The sequence below is a fragment of the Nicotiana tomentosiformis genome, chromosome 6 (assembly GCF_000390325.3).
Source record: "Nicotiana tomentosiformis chromosome 6, ASM39032v3, whole genome shotgun sequence".
Taxonomy (NCBI): Eukaryota; Viridiplantae; Streptophyta; class Magnoliopsida; order Solanales; family Solanaceae; genus Nicotiana; species Nicotiana tomentosiformis.
In genome coordinates, this window is record NC_090817.1 from 27,056,623 (window position 1) to 27,079,685 (window position 23,063).

At 37.2% G+C, this 23,063-nt stretch overlaps 2 protein-coding genes across 2 annotated transcripts; one reads left to right on the forward strand and one right to left on the reverse strand.

Annotated features, from left to right (window-relative positions):
* Window positions 1-7,811: 7,811 nt before the first annotated feature.
* LOC104097731 (anther-specific protein LAT52-like) lies at window positions 7,812-9,259 on the forward strand. The gene is made up of 2 exons (XM_009604345.4): window positions 7,812-8,051; window positions 8,724-9,259. Exons 1-2 carry the CDS (start codon window positions 7,895-7,897, stop codon window positions 9,056-9,058), a joined length of 492 nt encoding a protein of 163 aa, XP_009602640.1. The 5' UTR covers window positions 7,812-7,894; the 3' UTR covers window positions 9,059-9,259.
* Window positions 9,260-16,059: 6,800 nt separating this feature from the next.
* LOC104097730 (TPR repeat-containing thioredoxin TTL1-like) lies at window positions 16,060-20,703 on the reverse strand. The gene is made up of 7 exons (XM_009604344.4): window positions 19,702-20,703; window positions 18,211-18,406; window positions 17,939-18,120; window positions 17,519-17,852; window positions 17,188-17,392; window positions 17,005-17,111; window positions 16,060-16,830 (listed from the first exon to the last, which is right to left on the reverse strand). The coding sequence occupies exons 1-7, from the start codon at window positions 20,514-20,516 to the stop codon at window positions 16,678-16,680; spliced, it is 1,992 nt and encodes a 663-aa protein (XP_009602639.1). The 5' UTR covers window positions 20,517-20,703; the 3' UTR covers window positions 16,060-16,677.
* Between the last annotated feature and the right edge of the window lie 2,360 nt (window positions 20,704-23,063).

Consider the following 23,063-nt stretch of genomic DNA (forward strand, 5'->3'; position numbering starts at 1 on the left):
CTATCAAACCTAAATGGAACTACTCCATAGATATGGAGCAATTCATTACAAATAAAATTAAAGTATAGGAAAATATAAATTCAATCCAAACTCGGGTCTTAAGTGAGGAAGGAATGATGAAATCCTCGTGCTTGTGTTCTTCCAACTCCTCATTAACCTCCTTAGGTCCAAAGTATGTCAAAAGTCCAGAAAATAATATTTTCCATGTATTTATACCAAGTAGGGTCGGGCCAAGACGAAACCACCCTTTCCTAGCCGAAATAGGACTTTCACTCTGTAAAACTTTCATAGGCGAGCCACATGGGGCGGCACGCCATGCGGCCATGCGGGGCATTAGTGGGGAAATCCAGAGAGCTCAACAATTCATCAGGCAACAAAAATACACTGTTGCGACGCACCATGCACCGCAGTAGTGCAAAATTCTCAAAGTGTTGCTTTTTGCTTGCGTTTTCACGTCCAGACTTGGTCCTCAACCCCCAAACACGATCCCAGATTAATCCCTTGGGCTTTTACTCAGACCTCAAAGCTCCAAATAGCTATAATTAGCTCCACAACATCTACATAATTTGGAATCACTCCTACAAGGCATAAAACACACAATAAGTGTAGAACATTACTAATTAAAGCTCAAACACAAATAAAGTGCAGTGAATTAGAGTGGAATAAGTGACTAAAATACGTAATTATAGCCTACCATCAGTTTATAACACGTTGTTGGACCTTCGGGTGATGTTAATGATTGAAAGGATTCTTACTGCTGGCGGACCAGTGTGAACCTAGGGAGGTTAGTTGATTTCATGAGGGATGTAACCATAGTAACGACGTTGGAGGAGGTCGATATGAGGTTACACAGGTGGGCTATCTCCTGTGAGCAGGTTAGCAGTTGCGTGGTTTTGATGAGGTTCCTACAAAGAGTTCTACTTTTGGCCCAACATGGTATGCATGTACTGCGATCTAAGCTTGGATCGCTTGAAGAAGATGGTACGACTGTTAAGGGGTTGAGCGTGCGATGGTGCCTGATAATTCGGGATGTGTTATGATTGGTGAAACAAGAACATATGAGAATTTTGGCGGAGCAACGGTGTGGGATCATGGTAACTGGGCAGAAGAGGCCGTTGTGGAGTCTAGATCTATGTGATTGTAGCATAAAGCTAAGTGGGGGAGACCATCATTTATGATTAGGTCACGTGGTGGTGTGCCTATGTAGTTTATGGTTGTCGGTGCATTGGTAGACTAATTATGACTAAGGAAAGGACACCTCATGGGTAATTCGGGCAAAGGACTTGGGGAATGTGTGCTACCTCTCGCCTTATCGATTTATGTACAGGTGTTGGGATGACTAGGCATTTGTGCTCCTAATGAATGTGAAATACAAGGAAAATAATTCATCCAGTTTCTTCTTTGGAAGTGTTCATGTGCTAACGGAGCACCAGTGGTTGGTTATGTGCTCGGGATCAGGTCAGAGTGGGTGACTCTTAACAATGGTCCTAGTGGGCTCAAGAATTAAAGTGCAGTGTTTAAAGATTTTGGGTTCGTTACGTGGTTAAGGACTGGGTTTTGTAGCAGAGTGTGAAGAATACTTGGGGAATTTTTATGTTATCATCGAATCTACGGTGCAGTGTTAGAAAAATGGGAGAAACATCTTCGGATTCTCAGGAGGTCTTTCAGAGCGGGTGCATCAGTTGGAGATACTATAGAGTGCACGAGGAGGGTTTAAGATGTCTTATGGGTATCGGGATGATGTGGTCTCATGATTTGGGTCACTCGGGATGAGTGTTGTTTGAGGTCCGTTATGTGTTTGAATAAGACTATCATTCCAAGGGCAATTCAAGAGTGAATTGGGGAAAAGTTGAGTCAGTTAGTTATGGCTTGAATTAGCATGGTTCTGCGGTTATAGGAATTCGGTTGCGTGTTACAATTGTTCTTCTGAAATGAGTTGGGTGAAAGGGGTTCTAGCCTATGAAGTGGTTATTCTACTGGTGGTTCAGGGGTTGTAATGAAATTCGCATAGCGACATGATAGGTGCACTGAGTGGCATGGAGATTGGAAATTGATGATCAAGGTTACGGTTTGATTTTGATAAGGACGTCACGAGTTCGAAGGAGCGGGGTAAGGATTGAGATATTCATAGCATTATCTTAATATCGCTTAAGGACTGAGTTTTGTGGAATAGGTATTGTGCATTGGTTTGTGAATTCTTAATTGGCATTACAGAAATAGCATGGTCGATGGCTATTGATGTTCAGATTTTGCTACCCGGTGCGGAAGGTTGTGGGAGTATATCCCACGAGAAGATCGTATAAGTGTGACGTGTTAGTCATTCGATTGTTAGGGATTGAAATCAGGTATGGAGATTTTGGTACTTCCAGGTATGGAGAGGTTATGACTGATAGGCGCTCTATTCCTTTGATTGCGGATTGTGGGAGTTGTTCCAGATTTGATGACTGCTCGTATGAGTCATGAATAGTTTCATTGTGGGTCCTTGAAAGGTTATTGCCCCAGTATGGGATGATCGTAAACGGCTTGAGGTCTGTTAGTAGATCTAATGTGAATGTATGCCTTATACCAGGTCGGATGTGTTCATTCAGCGTAGCATTGCCTATGGAGGAGTCTTCGAGCGTTGGATGTTAACCCTGTTATCAGCTATCCTATGTAATACTCTATTATACCATGTGGGTTGTGATACATCTTGATTATTCGCACATGTGTTATGGTCTAGTGTATCTTATCGTTATTGCACCTAGTCGTACTTGCATTTTTTGTAGTGCGTGGCGTTGTCCATCTCCCCAGGGTCGTAGTTATGCACTTGGCGTCCTTGTGGTAGATATTCGGGCATTCCATAGGTATGAGCATTTTGGCTCGATGGGTATCTCCTTATTGATTATTGTGTGTGGATCAGGTGTGTACGCCGCCACGGGTATGATGTTTGGATCGTGTTGCACGCCGCAACGGTATCATGTGTGGATCGGGTTGCACGTCACAATAGTGAGATATTGAGTACGGTTCCATATACTTATTTTTGTGTGTATTTTTCCTCATATCTGAGAAAGGTTCAAAGCATTTGTTGGCCATTTATTCGTTACACGGGCTGGGTAGTTCTTTGCCAGAGTTCGTTCTCTCTTATGTGTCATATTCGAGTTGTAGCTTGTTGGCGTATTGATGGCATCATATAGGATTTTAGTCAGTGTTTGAGGTGGCTTATTTCCTGAGCAGCTTGTACTGGGTGAGACGAGATTATTGGACCTGAAATCAGTGTGATCGGATTTATGTAAGGTATATTAAAGAGAAAATGTCACTATTCAGTTCAGAATAAGGTAATGGTTTTTGTCGAGCGGAGAAACTCCATGAGTTTTTGATCTGATGGGTGGTTATGAGTTCCTGCACATCTCATTCCTCGTTGCAGTATGGTGAGGGTTGAGACCGGGCTTATATGTGTTATGGGATATACTACGGACATCTGGTTCGTGAATCTGCAGCTATTGTAGTCGGAGGATGTTATCATGAACATACAAATTGTGCGGTGCATTATGTGATCTCAGCATGGGTGTAGGATCCTATTTGATACTGTGGGTTGAGATTGTTACGGTGTTCACATATTGGAATCAGGTCTCGTGGAGAATTCCGGATGTTAGAATTTGGTTCTAAGGCGTGTTAGCTAAGGTTATAGGGAGGATCTTCAGTCTGGCTCGAGCTAATGTTCTCACGTGGGTTGTGGTGGCACAGGTAGGTACACGAGGTGTCAAACAGTGATTTTGGACAACTCTGGAACGGTTCTTGGCACGTTCGAGGACGAACGTATATCTAAGTGGGGGAGAATGTAATGACTCGACCAGTCATTTTGAGCTATAATGCATTGTTCGGAGGTTTGAGGCCTTGAATAGTTTCACTTCATGTTCTATGACTTGTACGCATGGTCAGAATTGAATTTCGGGAAGTTCGGAGTTGATTCGGATGGAAAATTCTCAATTCGGAAACTTTAAGTTGGAAGAGTTGATCAAGGTTTGACTTTTGAGTAAACGACCTCGGAATCGGGATTTGAAGGTTCCAATAGGTTTGTATGATGATTTTGGACTTGGGCGTATGACCGGGTTGAGTATCGGGTGGTCCGGAAACATTTCAGCGCTTATTTTGGAAAGTTGGCAATTCGAAGGTTTTAGAATTTTCTAAGTTTGGTTTGAAGTAGACTTTGGTATTATCTCTATCCGTTTGGGGTTCTGAGCCTTGGAATATGTTCGTATCATGATTTATGCCTTGTACATAAAGTTTGGCATCATTCCGGAATGTTTAAGTGTAATTCAGACGCGTTCGTCGAAGTTTGAATGTTTGAAAGTTAAAAGGAGGATTTGATCGTCGATTCATGGTTTTGATATTGTTTGGTGTGATTTGAGGCCTCGAGTAGGTTCGTTTTATGTTTTGGGACTGGTTTGTGTAATTGGACGGGGTCTCGGGGGCCTCGGGTGTGTTTGGGTTGTATCGCGCTCTTATTTGATGTTTTAACGTCGTTTCTTTGGACATAAAAGGTACCATATTTAGCAAACAATCTTTGATTTGTGATTAGATTGAACTATTAGATCCTTATCGTAATTATGGAACCATAGCAACAAGAATCATCGAATTCCGAGGTCGTATGAGAGAGTTATGCCAATTTTCGTGTCGGGAAAGATTGTTGGTTTCTCGTGCGGACTTTGTTCTTCGCGAACGCGAAGAAGGAAATTTGGGTTGACCGGTTAACGCAAAAAATTGCTCTTCGCGAACGCAAAGGTGTCCCGCGAAGGCGAAGAACAAAAGTCGCCTGGACAGTGTTTTAAGTGGACAGACCGAGCATTTTAGTATTTTGAGCATATCTTTAGTTCTAGAGCTCCGTTTGAGGTGATTTTTGCGGCGTTGTTCTCGTCTCAACAAGGGGTTAAATTTATTTTGATATTTTTTCATGATTATTTTCGTTGGTTATCATTTTTATCCGTATTTGAATTGTAGAAATTGGGATTTTGAGCTCCAAAGTTATGAGATGGTAAATCCTTGATTTGAGGATCAATGCATTGACGAAATTGGATGAGTTTTGGAATATAAACTCTATAGGTTATGGGTAATAATTAATTTTGATAATTTTTGAAATCCGGATGCGTGAGCCCGGGGGTTGACTTTGTTGACTTTTCTTGAGGAGTTGGGAATTTATTTACAATTGTTAAATTATGAGTATTGGAGTATATTTTGAGTGGTTTGCATGTTGTTTGATTAGTTTCGGATCGTTTGGCAATGATTTGAGGTGCTAGAAAGGCGTTGAAGTCAGTTATTGGATTTCGGAGCGAGGTAAGTCTTTTGTCTAACCTTGTGAGGGGAAAATTACTCTATAGGTATTATATTTGTTATGTGCTACATATTGTGGGAGCTACACATGTATAAGGTGACGAGTGTCCGTGCGTATGCTAGAATTCCTGATTATGTTCGAGTAGACTTAGACTCACGCAATGCTTTAATTGTATTATTTGCGTTATTCTTTCCTGTTCAATTACTTTAATTCGCATTATGACCTGAGACTAGACTCACGTAAAGTAATGGACTCACTATTTTAGATACTTGACAAGCTACTTGTTCAGCCATACAAATTGTACTTCTCTTACTGATTTCTTCCGCGTTGTGCATATCCATCGGAAAGTTTTCTTAAATCTCATAACTCACATATATTCATGAGTGGGGTCAAAGACCCGTAAAAGCTTCATATTCTAATGGGATCGGGATGTTCGCCTTGTTCACCTCGGCAACTTCATGAAATACTCTTATGGGATCGGGCCGTTCGCCTCGGCAGTGTCATATTCTTATGAGATCGGGCCGTTCGCCTCGGTAGTACCACACTCTTATGGGATCGGGTCGTTCGCCTCGGCAGTATCATATTCTTATGGGATCTGGCCATTCGCTTCGGCAGTACCACACTCTTATGGGATCGGATCGTTCGCCTCGGCAGTATCATATTCTTATGGGATCAGGCCGTTTTCCTCGGCAGTACCACACTCTTATGGGATCAGGTCGTTCACCTCGGCAGTACTACACTCTTATGGGATCGGGTCGTTCGCCTCGGCAGTATCATGTATCATATTCTTATGGGATCAGGTTGTTCGTCTCGGCATTTATATAAAATCACTATTATAGGATCGGGCCGCTCGCCTCGGCAGAATCGTGCAAAATAAGAAGTCCGCGTATTCATGAATTTTTCAAACTTGAGATGTGACCGTTGATTTGGTGTTGACCATTATGTACTCCATTTGAGAGGTATCCAGTATTTGAGAACTTTGTGTTCACTGTTCAGCTGTAGACTATATTATTTGTCTTTACTTCTACTCATTGTTACCTACCATGTTTTATATTTGCCTACTTTATTATATTTGATTTACTGGACCACTAGTAAGTGTCAATGTCGACCCCTCGTCACTATCTCTTCGGAGTTAGGCTAGATACTTATTGGGTGCACGTTGATTTACGTATTCATACTTCACTTTTGCACTAAATGTGCAGGATTTGACAGGTTCATTTGGTGGTCGCTTGGGCGCAGAGACGCAACTACTGAGGGGACTCTATGGTGAACTGTATTCCACGGCACGATTCGCAGCACATAGAGTTTCCATCACAATTATTTACTTTATCCTGTTTACCTTGTATCCTAGACAGATGATGTTTTGTTATTATACTTCCTAGTTTGTGACACCGGGTTTTGGGGTGTTCTAGAATTTGTTTATGATTTTGCTTACCGTTGAGACACTTCTACTTTATATTTTACTTAAATCATACATATGTACGATTTTTGATGCATCGATCTCTCTATCTAATAAGATTCATGATTTCAAAAATAATAAATGAACAATTAAGTTGGTAGTTCACAGTCGGCTTGCTTAACAGCGACGTTGGGCGTCATCACGATCTATAGTGGGTTTTGGGTCATGACAGCCTCTCTACTCTCTCGGGATAGGGGTAAGGTCTGCGTACTTACTACCCTCTCTATACCCCACTCGTGGGATTTCACTCGGTTGTTGTTGTTGTTTCTAACGACTCCTAATGGCATCTTTATTGCATCTTGTTCAGTTGCTTCTTACCTATGTATGCTGCAAAGACCACTTTTCTTCCTTTAGCAAAAGTAACATATACTAGAGAGTAGAGACTAGAGACTCTAGATGGCAATTCATAATTTTGAGCTACAATTCTTTTAATTTATTTTTCACTCTACTATTTTTCCTTTTTTAGTCTAATGCAATTTTCAGAATCTCAATTCATCATTTAATATTATCCTTGTTGCATGATTTTTGATGAATTGACGGTTAATGAAATAACAATACGATCAAGTATCATCTATCACTAAATTCTTGTTGTTCTTCTTTTATCGACCTAATGTTAGCTTTTCTTCGTCTTAACTCTTAACATATGAAATACTCGACATAACAATGTGAATATTGTCGAAAAGAACCAAAGTTCCTGAATGATTTACCAAGCATGATAATGAGTATTCACAACATATATATAGTTGTTTTATATTTATATTATCATTCTAAAAAATTAAAAAGTTTGACATGAAAGTTACAAATTAATTCTTAAATAATTTGCCTCGAAACACTATTAATCTTCAAACGGAAATTCCATATTGTTCAAGATTGTGGTTCAAATAATATTACTATTTCTCTCAACCAAGTAAAGTTATAAAACAAAGAACAAGTCAATTGCTTCCTGACCTCATATAAAATATAGGATCCTCCTTGAACTACTACAGAAATAATCGCTTTACCATTGTTCCTTAAACTCTTTTCACCTATAAATAATGAATATCACTTGTACATTCAAATCGTGAACACATCAAGAGGAGGAGTAAAACAAGAAAACCAAAGAAGACAAAAAGAACAAAACAAATAAAATGGCAAAGGCTATTTTGCTCCTTTCTGCAGTCTGTATCTTGGCCTTTGTCAACTTCGCACAATGCCATGATTCTCAGGCCATCAATGTTGAAGGCAGTGTCTATTGTGACACTTGCCGTGTTCAATTTCAGACCAAACTTAGCGAGTATATCGAAGGTATGAATGTCATAAATCTATAGTAATTTCACGCATGTTCATTCAACTTTCAGTTTATTGCATCCTAATTGTAAAACTAATGTTTCTAACAAAAAATAACTCAACTATGCATATAATAGAAAATGAAAGATCTCAAAAAAATGCTAAATTTGGTCCTGAAAAATGCAAGTAAGCTGCAATATGTACAAAATTTTCATGCAAGAATAGCCACTTCACCAATTCACCTGATCACATGATATTCAAATGGCACCACTTACAACAATTATCTCTATTTTCTGACAAAACCTAATACCTTATGTCTTTCATCATGTGGCACATCATGGTTTTTTTCTTCATTTTAAGTGGGCCGAAAATAGGCTCATTATTATTGTGAAAGTTTTTCCACATAGATATTGTGTAAGGTAAGTTGCTGAAGTGATTGCCTACCTATATTTTCAAGATTGGCTTTAACATTTTTCTCCCTCGCCTTTTATATTTTGTAATATATAGGCATAGTTGAGTTATTTTCTTTGTTACAAATTTACTTTTATGACTTTGGTATAATAAATCAAAAGTTAATAATAATCCATGAAATTAACCCTTTAATACACAAACTAGAAATATAATAGTACTATATATAGTTCATTGAAAGTAATGCTACCAAGTTGCTAATCCCATTTTGTATATATATAGGTGCAACCGTGCGATTGGCATGCAAAGATATTGAGACAGAAAAGGAGACATACTCAGTAGAAGGGGTGACAGACAAAAATGGAAAATACATAATAAAAGTAGAAGGTGATCATGAGAATGAACTTTGTGAAGTGTCAATTGTGAAGAGTCCAAGAGAGGATTGCAAAGAATCTGCCATTGGTTTTGAGAACTCAAGAGTTGTGTGCAGTGCAAATGTTGGAATCCACAATCCAACTCGTTATGCAAATCCACTTTTCTTCATGAAAACTGAAGCTGTTTCTGGCTGCAAAGATGTACTTGACGAGTTGGGTTTATTCCCACTTGAATTTAACTAAATTATATATATTGGAGTATTAATTAGTATAAGGAAAATAGCTTTTGCATGTCCTTTTTGTTGATATGGTGAAACAAAAAAAAGAGAATAAGTATTGACTTCTCTTGTATGTGTACTCACCATGGAAAAAGAAATTCCATGAATTAATTGTTGAATGAGGAGTTCATGACTAGCTTCTAATAAATAATGCTTCTTATAGAAACTCTGGTTTTCTCTTTGTCTCGTTCACTTTTCTTCTTATGTTGTGTGTTTTGTTCTGACAAAAGATTTTCACGAGTTAATATTGGTCACAAAACGCAATCATTTTCCTCGAACAGTTTTCTTTGATTATACTTTAGTATTTAGAAAAATAAAAATTAGAACTTTTTGGAAACAGTTGTCATTAATATCCACAATAACAAATAGTACTCCCATGAGGGTGTTGGTTTTGCTGAATTTTAACGGGATTGTTAAACAAATAGCCGGTCAGTTTAGTAGTTTATTTTTTCTAGTCGCTATACATAGATTATATATTGATTATACATAATTATACACATATTTCACATGCATTATATGTATATAATACATTCACAGGCTATTTTTAGTTTAGAAAATTAGATGGACGACTACAACAACAACAACAACAACATACCCAATATATTCCCAATATGTGAGGTCTGAGAAGGGTAATCTGTACGCAGACCTTACCCCTACATAATGGAGGACTATTTGGGTTAATTCTTCAATTTCAACACTACATTTATTAGAGAAGGGTTTTTTTCTTTCCTATACACTATATGAAACCTTATAATTAAAATTGTTCTAATTTTAAAAATTACCCGCCCTAAATAAGGTTTGTTTACAATTTATATACAATCAATTATTAGTGTCTTAAATTAGGGGATTAAGTTATACCCTATTCCTTTTTTTCTATCCTTTTCTCTTTCCCTATTTTCTGCCGCCTCTCTCCATGTACTATCCATTATTAATGTCTTAAATTAGGGGCTTTAGTTACATTTTTTTCCTTTTTTTTTCTCTCTTCTCCTATTCCCTATTTTATATCGTTAACATGTGTGTGTGCGTGTCTGTAGCCCATTTATACATTATAAAAAGAGTTAATCAAGTGAATACACCAAAACCCATCATTGAAAGAGATTTTAAATTTTTGGTAAAAGACAAACTCGAAATTTAAGTAAAATGTTAAACGCCTCCATCTTTGTCGATGTAGCACCAGCAGCAACATCAATATAAATTTGATAATGATAAATTTATATGGTATATCAACATACAAATTAAAAATAAATTTCGTACAAATTTGATACATCTACAACAACATATAAACTAAAAATAAATTTATACAACTAATTATATAATATACAATTTATTTATAACTTATCTACAACTTTCATAAATTATTTTTACCCAATTAAATACAAAAACATCATACAATTTAAATACAACCTTCATACAAATTTTATTCAATATGTCTTTTGTATGTATTTTGTAAGAGATTTGTATATATTTTGTATGTAGTGTATTCTTCTTCCTCTCTGAAATTTTAATCAAAATTTCCACTTTTAATACAATTTTGATACATATAAATAACTTTATTTAAAAAGATAGTATTTATAACTTAAATACAAATTTCATACAATGATTCATACATTATACAACTATTTTTCAACTTTCATACAACATTCAAATAAAAAAATATAACTACAACAGAATTGTCACGACCCAATTTCCCCCCCGTGTGACGTCGCGACGGCACCTAGTCTCTACAACTAGGTAAGCCTAATATTTTATGGAATAATGAAATAAAAATATAAATTTAACCAACTATTCAAAAATACACAACAAATCCCAAAACCCGGAACATCGTGAATTACAAACTACAGAAGGAAAAATCTAGTGTCTCTATACATCAGAGTCTAACAAGGAAAAATACAAAAGATAAAGGACATGAGAAAGAGTAGAATGGGACTTCGAGGTCTGCGGACGCGGCATATATACCTTAAAATCTCCAAAGCTGTCCCAGCTCACTGATAGTGCGGCTGATAAGGTGCACCTGGATCTGTACACAAAAAAATATGTGCAGAGAGTAGCATGAGTACACCACAATCGGTACCCAGTAAGTGCCAAGCCTAACCTCGGTCGAGTAGTGACGAGGTCAGGTTAGGGTCGTACTAGTAAATATATAATAAAATAATATAGAATGTAATACTACAATAAAATAAAGACTGAAATTTAACAACAATGAAATCATAGAAGGTAACAGCTCAGTACACAAAAACACAACAGGGGATCTCCCGAGATACCGTCTCGTAGTCCCAAATGTAAATGTGCAGGGGGATCTCCCGGAATACCGTTCCGTAGTCCCAAAGTAAATGTGTAGGGGGATCTCCTGGAATTCCGTTCCGTAGTTCCAAAGTAAATGTGCAGGGGGATCTGCCAGAATACCGTTCCGTAGTCCCAAAGTAAATGTGCATGGGGATCTCCCAGAATATCGTTTCGTAGTCCCAAAGTAAATATGCAAGACAGAGGGATCTCCCGGAATACCGTTCCATAGTCCTAAAGTAAATATGCAGTGTAAATAATAGAAATACAACTACGTCACGAAATCTTATGATTTAGACTAAGTACTAGTCAAGGAAAAAGCAAGAAATTCACTAAGCATGTTGCACATAGTTCACATAAGGAATTAAGACATGTAGACATGTTGTATTCGACTAAACAGGATAGCTACACAAATGGGAATAACTCAATTAAGAATGAAAATAGATTAATGCTCATAAAAATGGTATAACTCAAAATAAAAGAAAAAATAGGTTGCTACTCAGTAAGAAAAATCGGGTTTTTTCCACAACTAGCATGTGTACGTACTTGTCACCCCACGTACACGGCGCTCACATATCACAATAGTTCCAAATCTTAAGGAAATTTTCCCCACACAATGTTAGACAAGCCACTTACCTAGAACCAAGCTCAATCAATTGGTCACAATGCCTTTTCCACGAATATCCGGCTCCGAATGGCCCAAATCCCGATGAATTTCTTGAAATGCCCTCGAAAAATCGTCTCCAACCGAGCTCCCAAAGTCCAAAAATGAAATAATAACTTAAACCTCGGATATATAGTACATACTCTGAACTTCAATTTCGCGGTCAGCAAAATTCCAAGCGCGGTCGCGCCCCAAGTCCCGCGATCATGAAAAAATGATGCGGCCGCGAAATTCTTGGGGCTGCACTGCCAGGCTTTAGTATTTTGGCTATAACTTTCTCTACATATGTCAAAATGATGACTTTTTTTACCTTTATGGAAACTAGACACGCAGAGCTACAACTTTCGTTTTTGAATCATCTTAAAATTCCTTGTAGGTCAAAAGATATAGGCTTCCGAAGTCAGACCAGTGGATCTACAGAACTTCCTGGAGCGCAGCCTCGGACAGAATTGCGCGGTCCACGAAATTTTGAGCGCGGCCGCGAAATTCTGCTGCGGTCCGCATCCCTCCTTCGCCTCAGCGCCCAAAAATATGCGGTCCGCGCCCCCGAAAGTGCCATAACAATATTAGAGTGCCAAAATGTCCGGACTCGCTCAAAACTCATCCCGAAACTCATCTGGAACCTCCCGGATACAAACCATATATGAATTTCAATCATAAAATACGCTACGGACTTGCTCGCGCGATTAAATTGCCCAAATAACACTTAAACTACGAATCGGACACCAAATCAAAGGAAATTTTCAAGAAAACTTTAAAACTTATATTTTTACAACCGGACGTCTGAATCACGTCAAATCAACTCTGTTTCTCATCAAATTCGGCAGACAAGTCATAACTATTATAGTGGACCTATATCGGACTCCGAAACTAAAATACGGACCCAGTGTCCATAAATCCAACATCATTAATTTCTTTAAAACTCATAAGCTTTCAAACTTTAAATATTTCATCAAAATTCCATATCTCGGTTTAGGGACCTCGGAATTCGATGTCAAACATACGCCCAAGTCCCAAATCACGATACGGACTAAAAACTTATTAAATTTGTTTTAAAGCTCTAATTCATATTTTAATTTATTTTTCACATAAAAACTTTTCGTAGAATTTTACGGACTGTGCACGCAAGTCGAGGAATGATAAATAGTAATTTTTGAGGTCTTAGAACACAGAATAAATTATTAAATTTAAATATGACATTTTGGATCATCATAATAATACAACTTAAATATAATTTACATACAATTATAGTACAATTTAAATACAATTTCGTAAGTATATTGTATGTCATGTGTTCTTCTTCTTTTTCTTTTTCGAGTTTCAATCTGAAATTCAGCCAAAATCAAGCCTAATTTTCACCAAACACCCTCAAAATTGAGATATAAACTCTAAACAATATTCACAATTCTTTGCAACAACACCCAATCCAAAAAAAATAATAATTTTTGAAAACCCAAATTCGAATTCAAAGCTTCAAAGTTTTTTAATGGCTGTCAATGGTGGAGAGTCAAACACCTTCAAAATTTATTGATTGACAATTTCAATTTGAACACCAATTGTGCAACATGAAAGAAAATTGCTAAGTTAAAACTCTATAGTAAAATGATTGAAATTCATTGATGAATTCCTTTAAAAATATATACAACATGAAAGGATAAAAAGTAGAGAACATCAAAGGAAGAAAATTTGGGGAAAGAACAGAGAATGAGAGATTGAGAGAGAGAGAGAGAGAGAGAGAGAGAGAGAGAGAGAGAGAGAGAGAGAGAGAGAGCAGGAGAGAGAAAGCATGGATGGGAAATAACTGATTCTTTATTCAATTCCAAATATAAAAGAATACTAATTTAAAACTAATTTGTATATAATTGATAAATTGTATATGACCACGTAATTAAATTAAAACTTGATTAGGGAGGATAATAAAGTTTCATATATAGTATAGGAAGGTAAAAGGCACGTTAGCGAAACTAGAATAAATAGAGGCCCAACTTTCACATAAGGTGAAGGCTGATTTACACAAATAGCCAATTTTGTAACATTGTATTAAGAAGTTGGCAACTAATTAGATCAGCGCTCTGAAGTGAACACCTTGCCTGAGGATTAAAAATATGTAGATAGACACTTATGCTGTCAACTGCCAAATAAATACCTTAACACAATGACCAAATATACATCTCTTCTTGACAGAAGTGTGTCTCGTACACATCCAAGTTTAACACACCATATGCCTGAAATAAAATCATAATAATAATATATAACGGACAAATTAATGAATGACACGTCAATCTTTTAGAACAAAAGACAGCTGTAATTTATAAATAATAAAAAAGCAAAAAAAATAACAAAAGAAATGTCCAGATTTGAGCCAGTGGAAACAAGGCAATTTCAGCATTATTTCACTTTCCATTCACGAGCAAACTGTACAAATCAACATATGATCGGAGCATGTGGCTTTTTTGCGTAAACTCAATGATTTCGCCCTTGGCGGTGGGCATATGTGCTGCCCGTTTTTGTATATGTATAGTCTATTGTGGATATGTTTATTCTTGGTTATCATGTGATGATGTTTTGGATTATGTTGAATTATAAGTTGTTGAAGCGTGTGTATTTGGTATTGGACTTGCTTGGATTTTGGTGGGAAAAGGGGAAGTGAACATATAGCCATTTTCATGGATACTATTTAAAGATTGAGCAATATTTATTTTATTTTGCAGATTTTAAACTAAAAATTTTTAACTTCGAGATATTTTTATCCTGAAAAATTAAAATTTAAGATGTACCGATTAATTTTTAAATAGCAACCTTTTAAAATAATTATCTGGTACATTTCCACGTAGAAAAATTGAACGAAAAAGTGGGGTCCACGTGGAAATTTTAACGGACTTCACACGCTTTGTGTAAAAAACGCTTGTCATGTCAACATGAGAGATTCACGGGTGTTACTTTTGTCCGGAAGAAGTGTCTATCTAACAATTAATTGATGACAACTTTTAAGTGTCTCTATATATTTTGCCTTCTTTTAACAATAGATCACCATTGCTCTAGCATTCTAGTTTTCTCACTTGTTTTTTCAGCTGTCTAGATTAATATGCACACTCATCAAGGCCCATAGCCAAAGAATGTATAAAATAAAATAAAAAAAAGAATTTAAAGTATATGGGCAACTTCCTTTGGGTGGGGACTTATTGGAAGCTTGCAACTTAAAGTCTTAAATGCATGCATGTTAGATTTTAAATGAAGATGGGCTAAAAGAAACCTTTAGAAGGAAGTTCTTGATTCAGAAATACCTAAAAGGCCAGACAAGACCAAATTGCCCAAAAAATGAAAGGAAATAAATCCACCCCTAGACCAACCTTATCAACTTCGTACATTAGTAGGTATGGGCACCCATCCAGAGTACATGCACTCGAGTATGTAACACAAGCATTTGACGGTCTCAGATGCGTCGATATCAATCGTAGCTCATAATATAGATGGACCGCGTATATATGCTTTATACTTGCAATCCTTGTTAGGCATAACCTTAGGGGTCGTTTAGTTCTACATGAGATAACTAATTCTATCATTTTAGTGTAAAAATTATTTCGAAATTAACTAATACTTTAAACCAAATACGGGATAAAGTTAATCCCAAACTTTATCCTGAGATTATTTTTCTTATCTCATATACCAAACGATCCTTTAGCATTTATTAGTAAAACTGAAAAGGGTAGATGATTTAATTGGAACCAGACAAAACATTATTAACATTTTTGTGATTTTTTGGCATTTTTTTTTGTTTTCCACATTATTTGATTTTTTCAGATATCAAGAAGAAAATAATTTTTTCTTTCCGCCCTTGGAGTAAAGAGCCTAGAAATAGTTTGTTATAATGAGCAAATTAAAATTAATATGGTCAATTTCATTGTTAATTAATGCTAAAAGGTAAATTTCTTAATGTGTGAAAAAAACCAAAAAAATCACTTATAGTGAGTGGACCGGAGAGAGTATACTTCAGGAGGCATTAATAAAAGAGAAGAAATAAATAGCAAGACCAAAGGAATCTGAAACTTTATTGATACAATAATTTATCAAAGAAACATCAATATCAATATCCAATAACAGCAACATTTTCATCCTTGAGCTAACCTAGACCTAGTAAGTACCAATATTTTTGATGTCCAATATCCCATTCTCGGTCTCCAATGGGTTTGTATATATGATCGTATATATACATGTGTAGATCCTCATCTATAACCAGCCAGCCAGCCACTTCTCTTCTCTAAATGTTCAGCTAGATGGCCATAAATTAAATTTTACATGCTTCACTATTTCTCCTCAAACTAAAGATGGATTACACTAGGGAGGCCACTCCTATAAATGCAAATGGAAGAGAAGCGAAAAGGTGAAAAACAAAATGGAAGAAAGAAAGGGAGATGGAAAGAAATTTGAAGCCAGGGAGTAATGAGGAATGAATGAATTTTTAAAAAGGGGAAAAAAGAAAAATAAACTATCCCTCTGAAGGCCATCGGCATTTGAATTGGCTGAGAGTATTACGTGGTAACTCTGACTATGTCTCAGGTATTATCAATCCGTATAATAAGTGGGAGAGAAGAGCAAGGCTAATAGGCGAAGAAGAAGATGATTACATGGCAATCATGCTCTTAAATAGTGTAATGCCTCACCAATGACTCCAACACCTCTGGGCTTGGCGAAACTACCTCCTTTATGCAGCTGCCCTGTTTGTAAATCTTAAATGTTGGTAGGATTCTGACATTCTCTGCAGTAGCAATTGCCGGGCTCTCGTCCACATCCACCTTCAGTAGATACAGAAGATGAATATAAGTTTTATCTCCTCTACCGTCCATATAAAATCATAAGAAAGATATACTAACTCTATTTAGAAATGGCAGCATCTCGGTCATAGGTAAAAGCTCTATGTACTATACAGTATACCCCATCAAAACAAGAAATTGCCTGTCATTGTTTACCTTGAGAAAGTTCATGGAAGGATATTTAGTGCATAATGTGTGAAAAACTGGAGATATCTGCTTGCATTTTAGGTTGGATGCTGCTTCAAAATGGACTACAGATGCACCTGCAGTTTCCAATCATAATTACTGAATCATGGTGAATCACAAAGTGATATTAGGATGGGATGCAGGGAAGCCTACCAGGTGATGAGATTGCAGTTTGAAACTGCTCAAGACCCGAAACCAACTCCACCTCCTTACCAAATTTAATATCGTAAACATCTTCTCCACGTGATTTCTTTAAGGCAACTTGGGCTAGGAATAATGATTCAGCAACTTCATTGTCCTGTGGAAGTTCCTTCCTCAAAACTTCATAATCTCTAACAGCTTCAGCCCATCTTTCTAGCTATAATTGATTAAGCACAATCAAAATTTAGAACTTTTGCTCAAACAGAGAAACTAGCAAGGGAGAACAAATTAAAAGTTTTTTAGGAAAAGTTGTCTCATAAATATTTGAGAGTAAGACTATCACCTTGGTGTTTGAGGCAGCTCTTCGAAGAAGGGCTTTAGTATAATTTGCCTGAATATGGAGAGCTTGATCGCAATCATCCACTGATTTTTCCCACTGCCTGAGTTTGTACCAGCAGGCTGCTCTATTGCAGTATAGAACTGCATTTGAAGAATCTAGCCTGAGACCTTCCCCATAAGCCGCACAAGCTTCAGTGTATCTCTCAGATTTAAATAGATCGTTGCCACGTGCACGAGCTCGTCCCACCAACCTCATATTGTTGAATAAAACTGAAACTTCAATACTTCGAGGATCAATCTGTCCAGCTCTCTCAATGGTGGTAAGTGCATTTTCAAACCTACAAATATTCGTGATTCATTCTTTACTTCCGAACTGCTGAACCTCTTATTTCTGTTACAATTTAGCAAATAAGCCTGAACTCACCTTCCCAGAGCCAGCTCCATTTGAGACTGAACAAATAGTATGTATGCTTCAGAGAGCATCCCAAAATTTTTTGACTGGGATCCCACAGTAGATGATTCAGACTTGCGAGCATTTGATAGGCTCAATTCAGCATCCTCTAATCGGTGTAGCTTCAAAAGAGCTTCCGCTCTACATGCAAATAGCTGTAAATTCAATTTCAGTAATTCAGTACCAACACTTTAGCTTTTCAAGCAGCATCTGGTTCAGAGACTGAATCTTGACTATTATTTTACCTGAGGAGATGCATCAGCTCCAGAAGCAATTGCTGCATCAGCTTCTCTCAATGTACTCCACCAATCACTAACCCTACGGGCATCAGTGCATTTTCCAATATGTTTCTCCACTGCTTGCAACTTCTGTAAATCGGCCTGATCTGGCTGATGCCCTTGGAAGCACATATGATCTCTGGCATTTTCAACCTGTCCTAAACTGTGAGTCTTACAAGAATTAGATGGCTTTCAGCAAGATGAAAAATAAGAGTAACTCCAATAACCTAATTCAGACAGGCCGTGATAGAATGCTGTAGCAAGGGCAATAAAATTCGTAAAGAAAATTAGATGGTTGATAATAATATTGTTGGTGGAAAACTTACAAACCACTACGATTTAAGAGGGGAAAAGAAAAAGAAAACACTAAATTCCAAGCAGAAAGTACTGCAGAAATAAAATAAAATAAAAAAGAACTAGAAAAACATGCTCCAGATAATACTTGGGCAGCAAAAAGATATCACATTTCACCGACACCACCTACAAGTAATAATCATGACGGAAGACATGGCATTGAACTAGGATGCTTCCAAGTTATTTACATTCTATTCAACTATCACCCGAGAGAGCCCACAACCCAATGCAAAAGTCACCCTAAAAACTGAATAACAACAAGGTGTCCTAACCAGCTAATAAATGATAACCATGAAAAAGAAAATGGGACAGGTAAACAACGATAACAGCAACTACTTGGAAAGCACAACCCTATATAAAGGACCAAACAGAGGGAATATCTAACAGTGACAATGCTCACAACAATCCGAATAGTCAAAAACATTAACTGTATATGGGACAGGTAAACAACGATAACAGCAACTACTTGGAAAGGACAACCCTATATAAAAGGACCAAACAGAGGGAATATCTAACAGTGACAATGGTCACAACAATCCGAATAGTCAAAATCATTAACTGTATATCTTCCAAGGCAATCAGATCTGGTAATGATAAAATGCACCAACGGCCACCAACGAAGCTCTTGGTCTTTTTAAAGATTTTCTACATTTGGTGATGGTCAAAGTGGAAGGAAAAAGGGGGACGATGGGATATGAGCTCACACACCTATTGCGAGGTTAACACCGTACTACTAGACTATGAGCCTTTGTTGGCAACAATGAAGATCAATCATCACATTTGGCAGATCCCGGTTTGAGATTTTGCAGGGTAACAGACACAATGCATCAGCTAAGGAAGTTTGATGCAACAAGAACTATGATGTATGAATCCTCACAGGCCACATTACTGTGTGTAAATCATATCATGCCAATATTATTGCAAAATACCATCTAAGGGAGTTTGATATTATCAAAAAATCCATGTTAGCTATATAAATACAATTAACACATTTAACCATAACACCACATCAAACTTACAATAAATTTCACAACATTGCCAAGATTTTTGATAATTAATACTTATTCAAACAAAGCATAAAGATTTCAACTTTCCTCTACTTACCTAAGTAGCAAAGATCCTAGCCGTTGATGCGCCCTAAAATATGACGGATCCAATCTAATAGCTTCCTCACATTCCTTTACAGCCTCCGCCACCCGTTTAAGACCCATCAATGCAGCTGCCCGATTACAATGGTATGCAGAATTTCCAGGCGAAATCGCTATAGCTTTATCATAATAATTCAAAGCCTCGGCAAAATTACCCTTCTTATAATTCACATTCCCTATTCTCTTCAACTCTTCTGGATTTGATGTAAACTGCGAGTAAGTTTTTTCTTTTACGGCATTGGCAGCACCGCTAATATCAACCCCACCGCCCCGAATTATGCTGCCAATGCCATAATTTCCGGTCCTTGACCCAAAAACGTCAGTCTTTGAAGATTTACTAGGAATGACTGTTTTTAAAATTTTACCTGAAGGGCAAATATTGCCTGTGGGAAGTGAATTTAAAGCAGGGGAATTTACAGAGCTTCTACCGGAGTAGATTAGCGGTTGAGAATCGGACCGGGACCTGGTATGGCCTGGTTTGAACCGACGTGAGCTGTCTACTGAACCGGAAAGTTCACCGGAGTGATTCGTATTGAACCTGTTAGGATTCGGGTAGGAACCATTCTGACCCGACATTGATCCGGATGAGCTGGAGCTGCTGCTTGTTGAAGTGGTGAGTCCATTCGATTTGGGGCGGGTTGAAACAGGTGAACTCAGATCCAGTTCCCTGAAATCGGGCTTGTTAATTTCGGTGCCGTCGTTGTTAAATTCATTGCAGCTCAGTGAGTTTTTCAACCGATCAGTTAGACCATTAAGACCCATTTCTGACATTGGGTTTTTAGTTTAGAAATGGAGAAGGAAATGCAGAAAGAGAAGCTATGAAGAAGAACTGTACATAGAGAGAGAAAGGGAAGGGAAAAGAAAGAGAAAAAGAGATGGGGATCTCGTGATATATAAAAGGCAGAAGCAAAGAATGAATGCGATCTCTGGCCTGGCAAAAGAGAGAGGAAACGAACATGTGAAAGTAAGTTTTTTCTTTTTTACTATAGTCTATAGTTTACAGAGAGAAATTGGGTTTTACAGAGAGTAATATGGATAGACGAAGGGAGGGAAAGAAAAAAGAAAAACAATTATAATTATATTACCTAGAGATATATTTTCTTGGTAAAAGTTAGCAAGTAAAAATAAAATTAATGTAACTTAATTAACACCTTTACCATTTAACTTTTCAATCCAACTTTAGACAATTTTGGTCATTGTTGGAAATACTATATTTTAATAATTATAAATATTTCGGGTGGAACTGAAACGGGAATAAATGGAAAAAGGGACGATTGACTGCTCTTTTACTAAATCTAACCATGATGATTGAGCATCATTTTTTCCTAAATGTGATTAGAGAACCTTAAAGCGGAAATATTATTTATTGATTTATCTTTTAGTATTTGTTTTTAAATTTTAAAAAAGAAAATGGATATTGAAGTAGGGGCAATAGAGTAAAACGATGGGCACAGTTCTTGACAGTAGTAGCTGGCCATGTGCTTGAGAGCGGCATGCCAGCTTGGCCCATTCAGCAATACCAAGGTGTTTACAATGATGTCCAGCTTTGCAGATAACGGATGGAGATAACGGTGTCATTCGTGACGCACCTCATATTTCATGAAATATAATTTGGCTAAATTACATGAAATACTCCTAAAATATGAATCAGTTTCGAATAAAATACAACTCCTACATACTATTAAACTTCACATATGTACTTACATAGTTACACCCTTTATAGTCTATATACTATGCGATCCTTTATAGTCTATATACTATGCGATATATATGTTTACCTGTAAAATGAAACAGTTAAATTTGTAAAGTAGTTTATAGACAAGTGAATCGATTTGACCCAAAAATATGAAATAAATAAGAACAGAAATAAAATTATAAATAAAATTAAAAGAAATACAAGTTTGGCTATGAATTTAACTTCTCCGGTAGAAAAAGAGAACAATATTAAGAACAAGATAAAAGAATAATGTTATAGAATGAGAGATGATTCAAGCTTTTGTGTACAGAATGTTTCGTCCCTACAATGGATGTGAATTCTCTTGTTTATAGCTCTATTTAGGGAGACAAGATCTCCAAATCAAGCTCCTCTTGAATGAGAATAAAATCGACATTGATGGTTGCATAATGGTTGGCTATAAATGCACATATTCTTTGTAACGACTGCTCATTAAATGCTACCCGATGTCAATTCTTTGAATCTTTGTTATCGGCTACTTTGTCTTCGGGATTCATTCAGCACCGGTCACATGCTTGCATTTGGTGCCAGCTATTTGCTGACTCACATTCAATTTGTCTTCAGTTCCATGTGCCACTTCGTCATTCGTCTCTATAACAGTTGCTCATTGAATGCTACCCTATGTCAATTCTTTGAATCTTTGTTATCGGCTACTCTGTCTTTGGGATTCATTCAGCACCGGTCACATGCTTGCATCCGGTGCCAGCTATTTGTTGACTCCCATCCTACCTGTCTCTAGTTCCTCGTGTCACTTCGTCATTCGTCCAACTCTCGCTAATCATTTTTACCCTATACAGATAGTCCCCCTACTTTCCAGTGACACAACTTAGTGTTACTGGGAAGTAGATAAGAACTCTTTTCTTGGCGGGAAAGTTCTTGAACGATTTCTGACACTTGAAAGGACGCACGTCTCCTCATATTTAATGACCTGAACACGTATTTTCCCGTGATTCGGCAAATATTTCCGCCCGTTTTGGAGGTAATCATGACCACGAGTTTTTCCATCTATAACTTCTCCATCACTCATCATTTTTATTCTTTACTTTTACAACTCCTCCTCCTTCCTTGAACCTCCTTAGAACTCTACTGCAAATTTCACCTCTCTCAGTAAAATCCTTCTTTTTAATTTCTTACCATCATGTCTTCTAATATCTCTGCCCTCGAAAACTCTCGCCTTCTCTTCGGTGGATGTCCAAAGAAGAACAAAACAAACGAGGCTGATGTCGAGTCTGAACCTCCTACCGTGAACTCCATCATACCCATCCAACTTAGCAAGAAATCTTACCTTCAAGAACAAAAAGAACCTCAAATCCCAAAAGTGACAGACACTGGCATGTTCATAGGTATCATTTTTCCATTCGTTATCCTAGCATCCTTATCGTGAAGGAGGATTGAAAAACATTGAAATCCTCGCCCCTAATGAGGTGGAAAAAGTTGCCTTCTCTAAACCAGGGTTCATGTATGTTTATACATACCCTTTCACTTTGGGAATGGGATAAGGAATCAACCCAATAATCTTAGAATTTTTCCATCAGTACCAAATTTGTTTGACGCAATCATGCCCATCAGTATGACGTACGTTG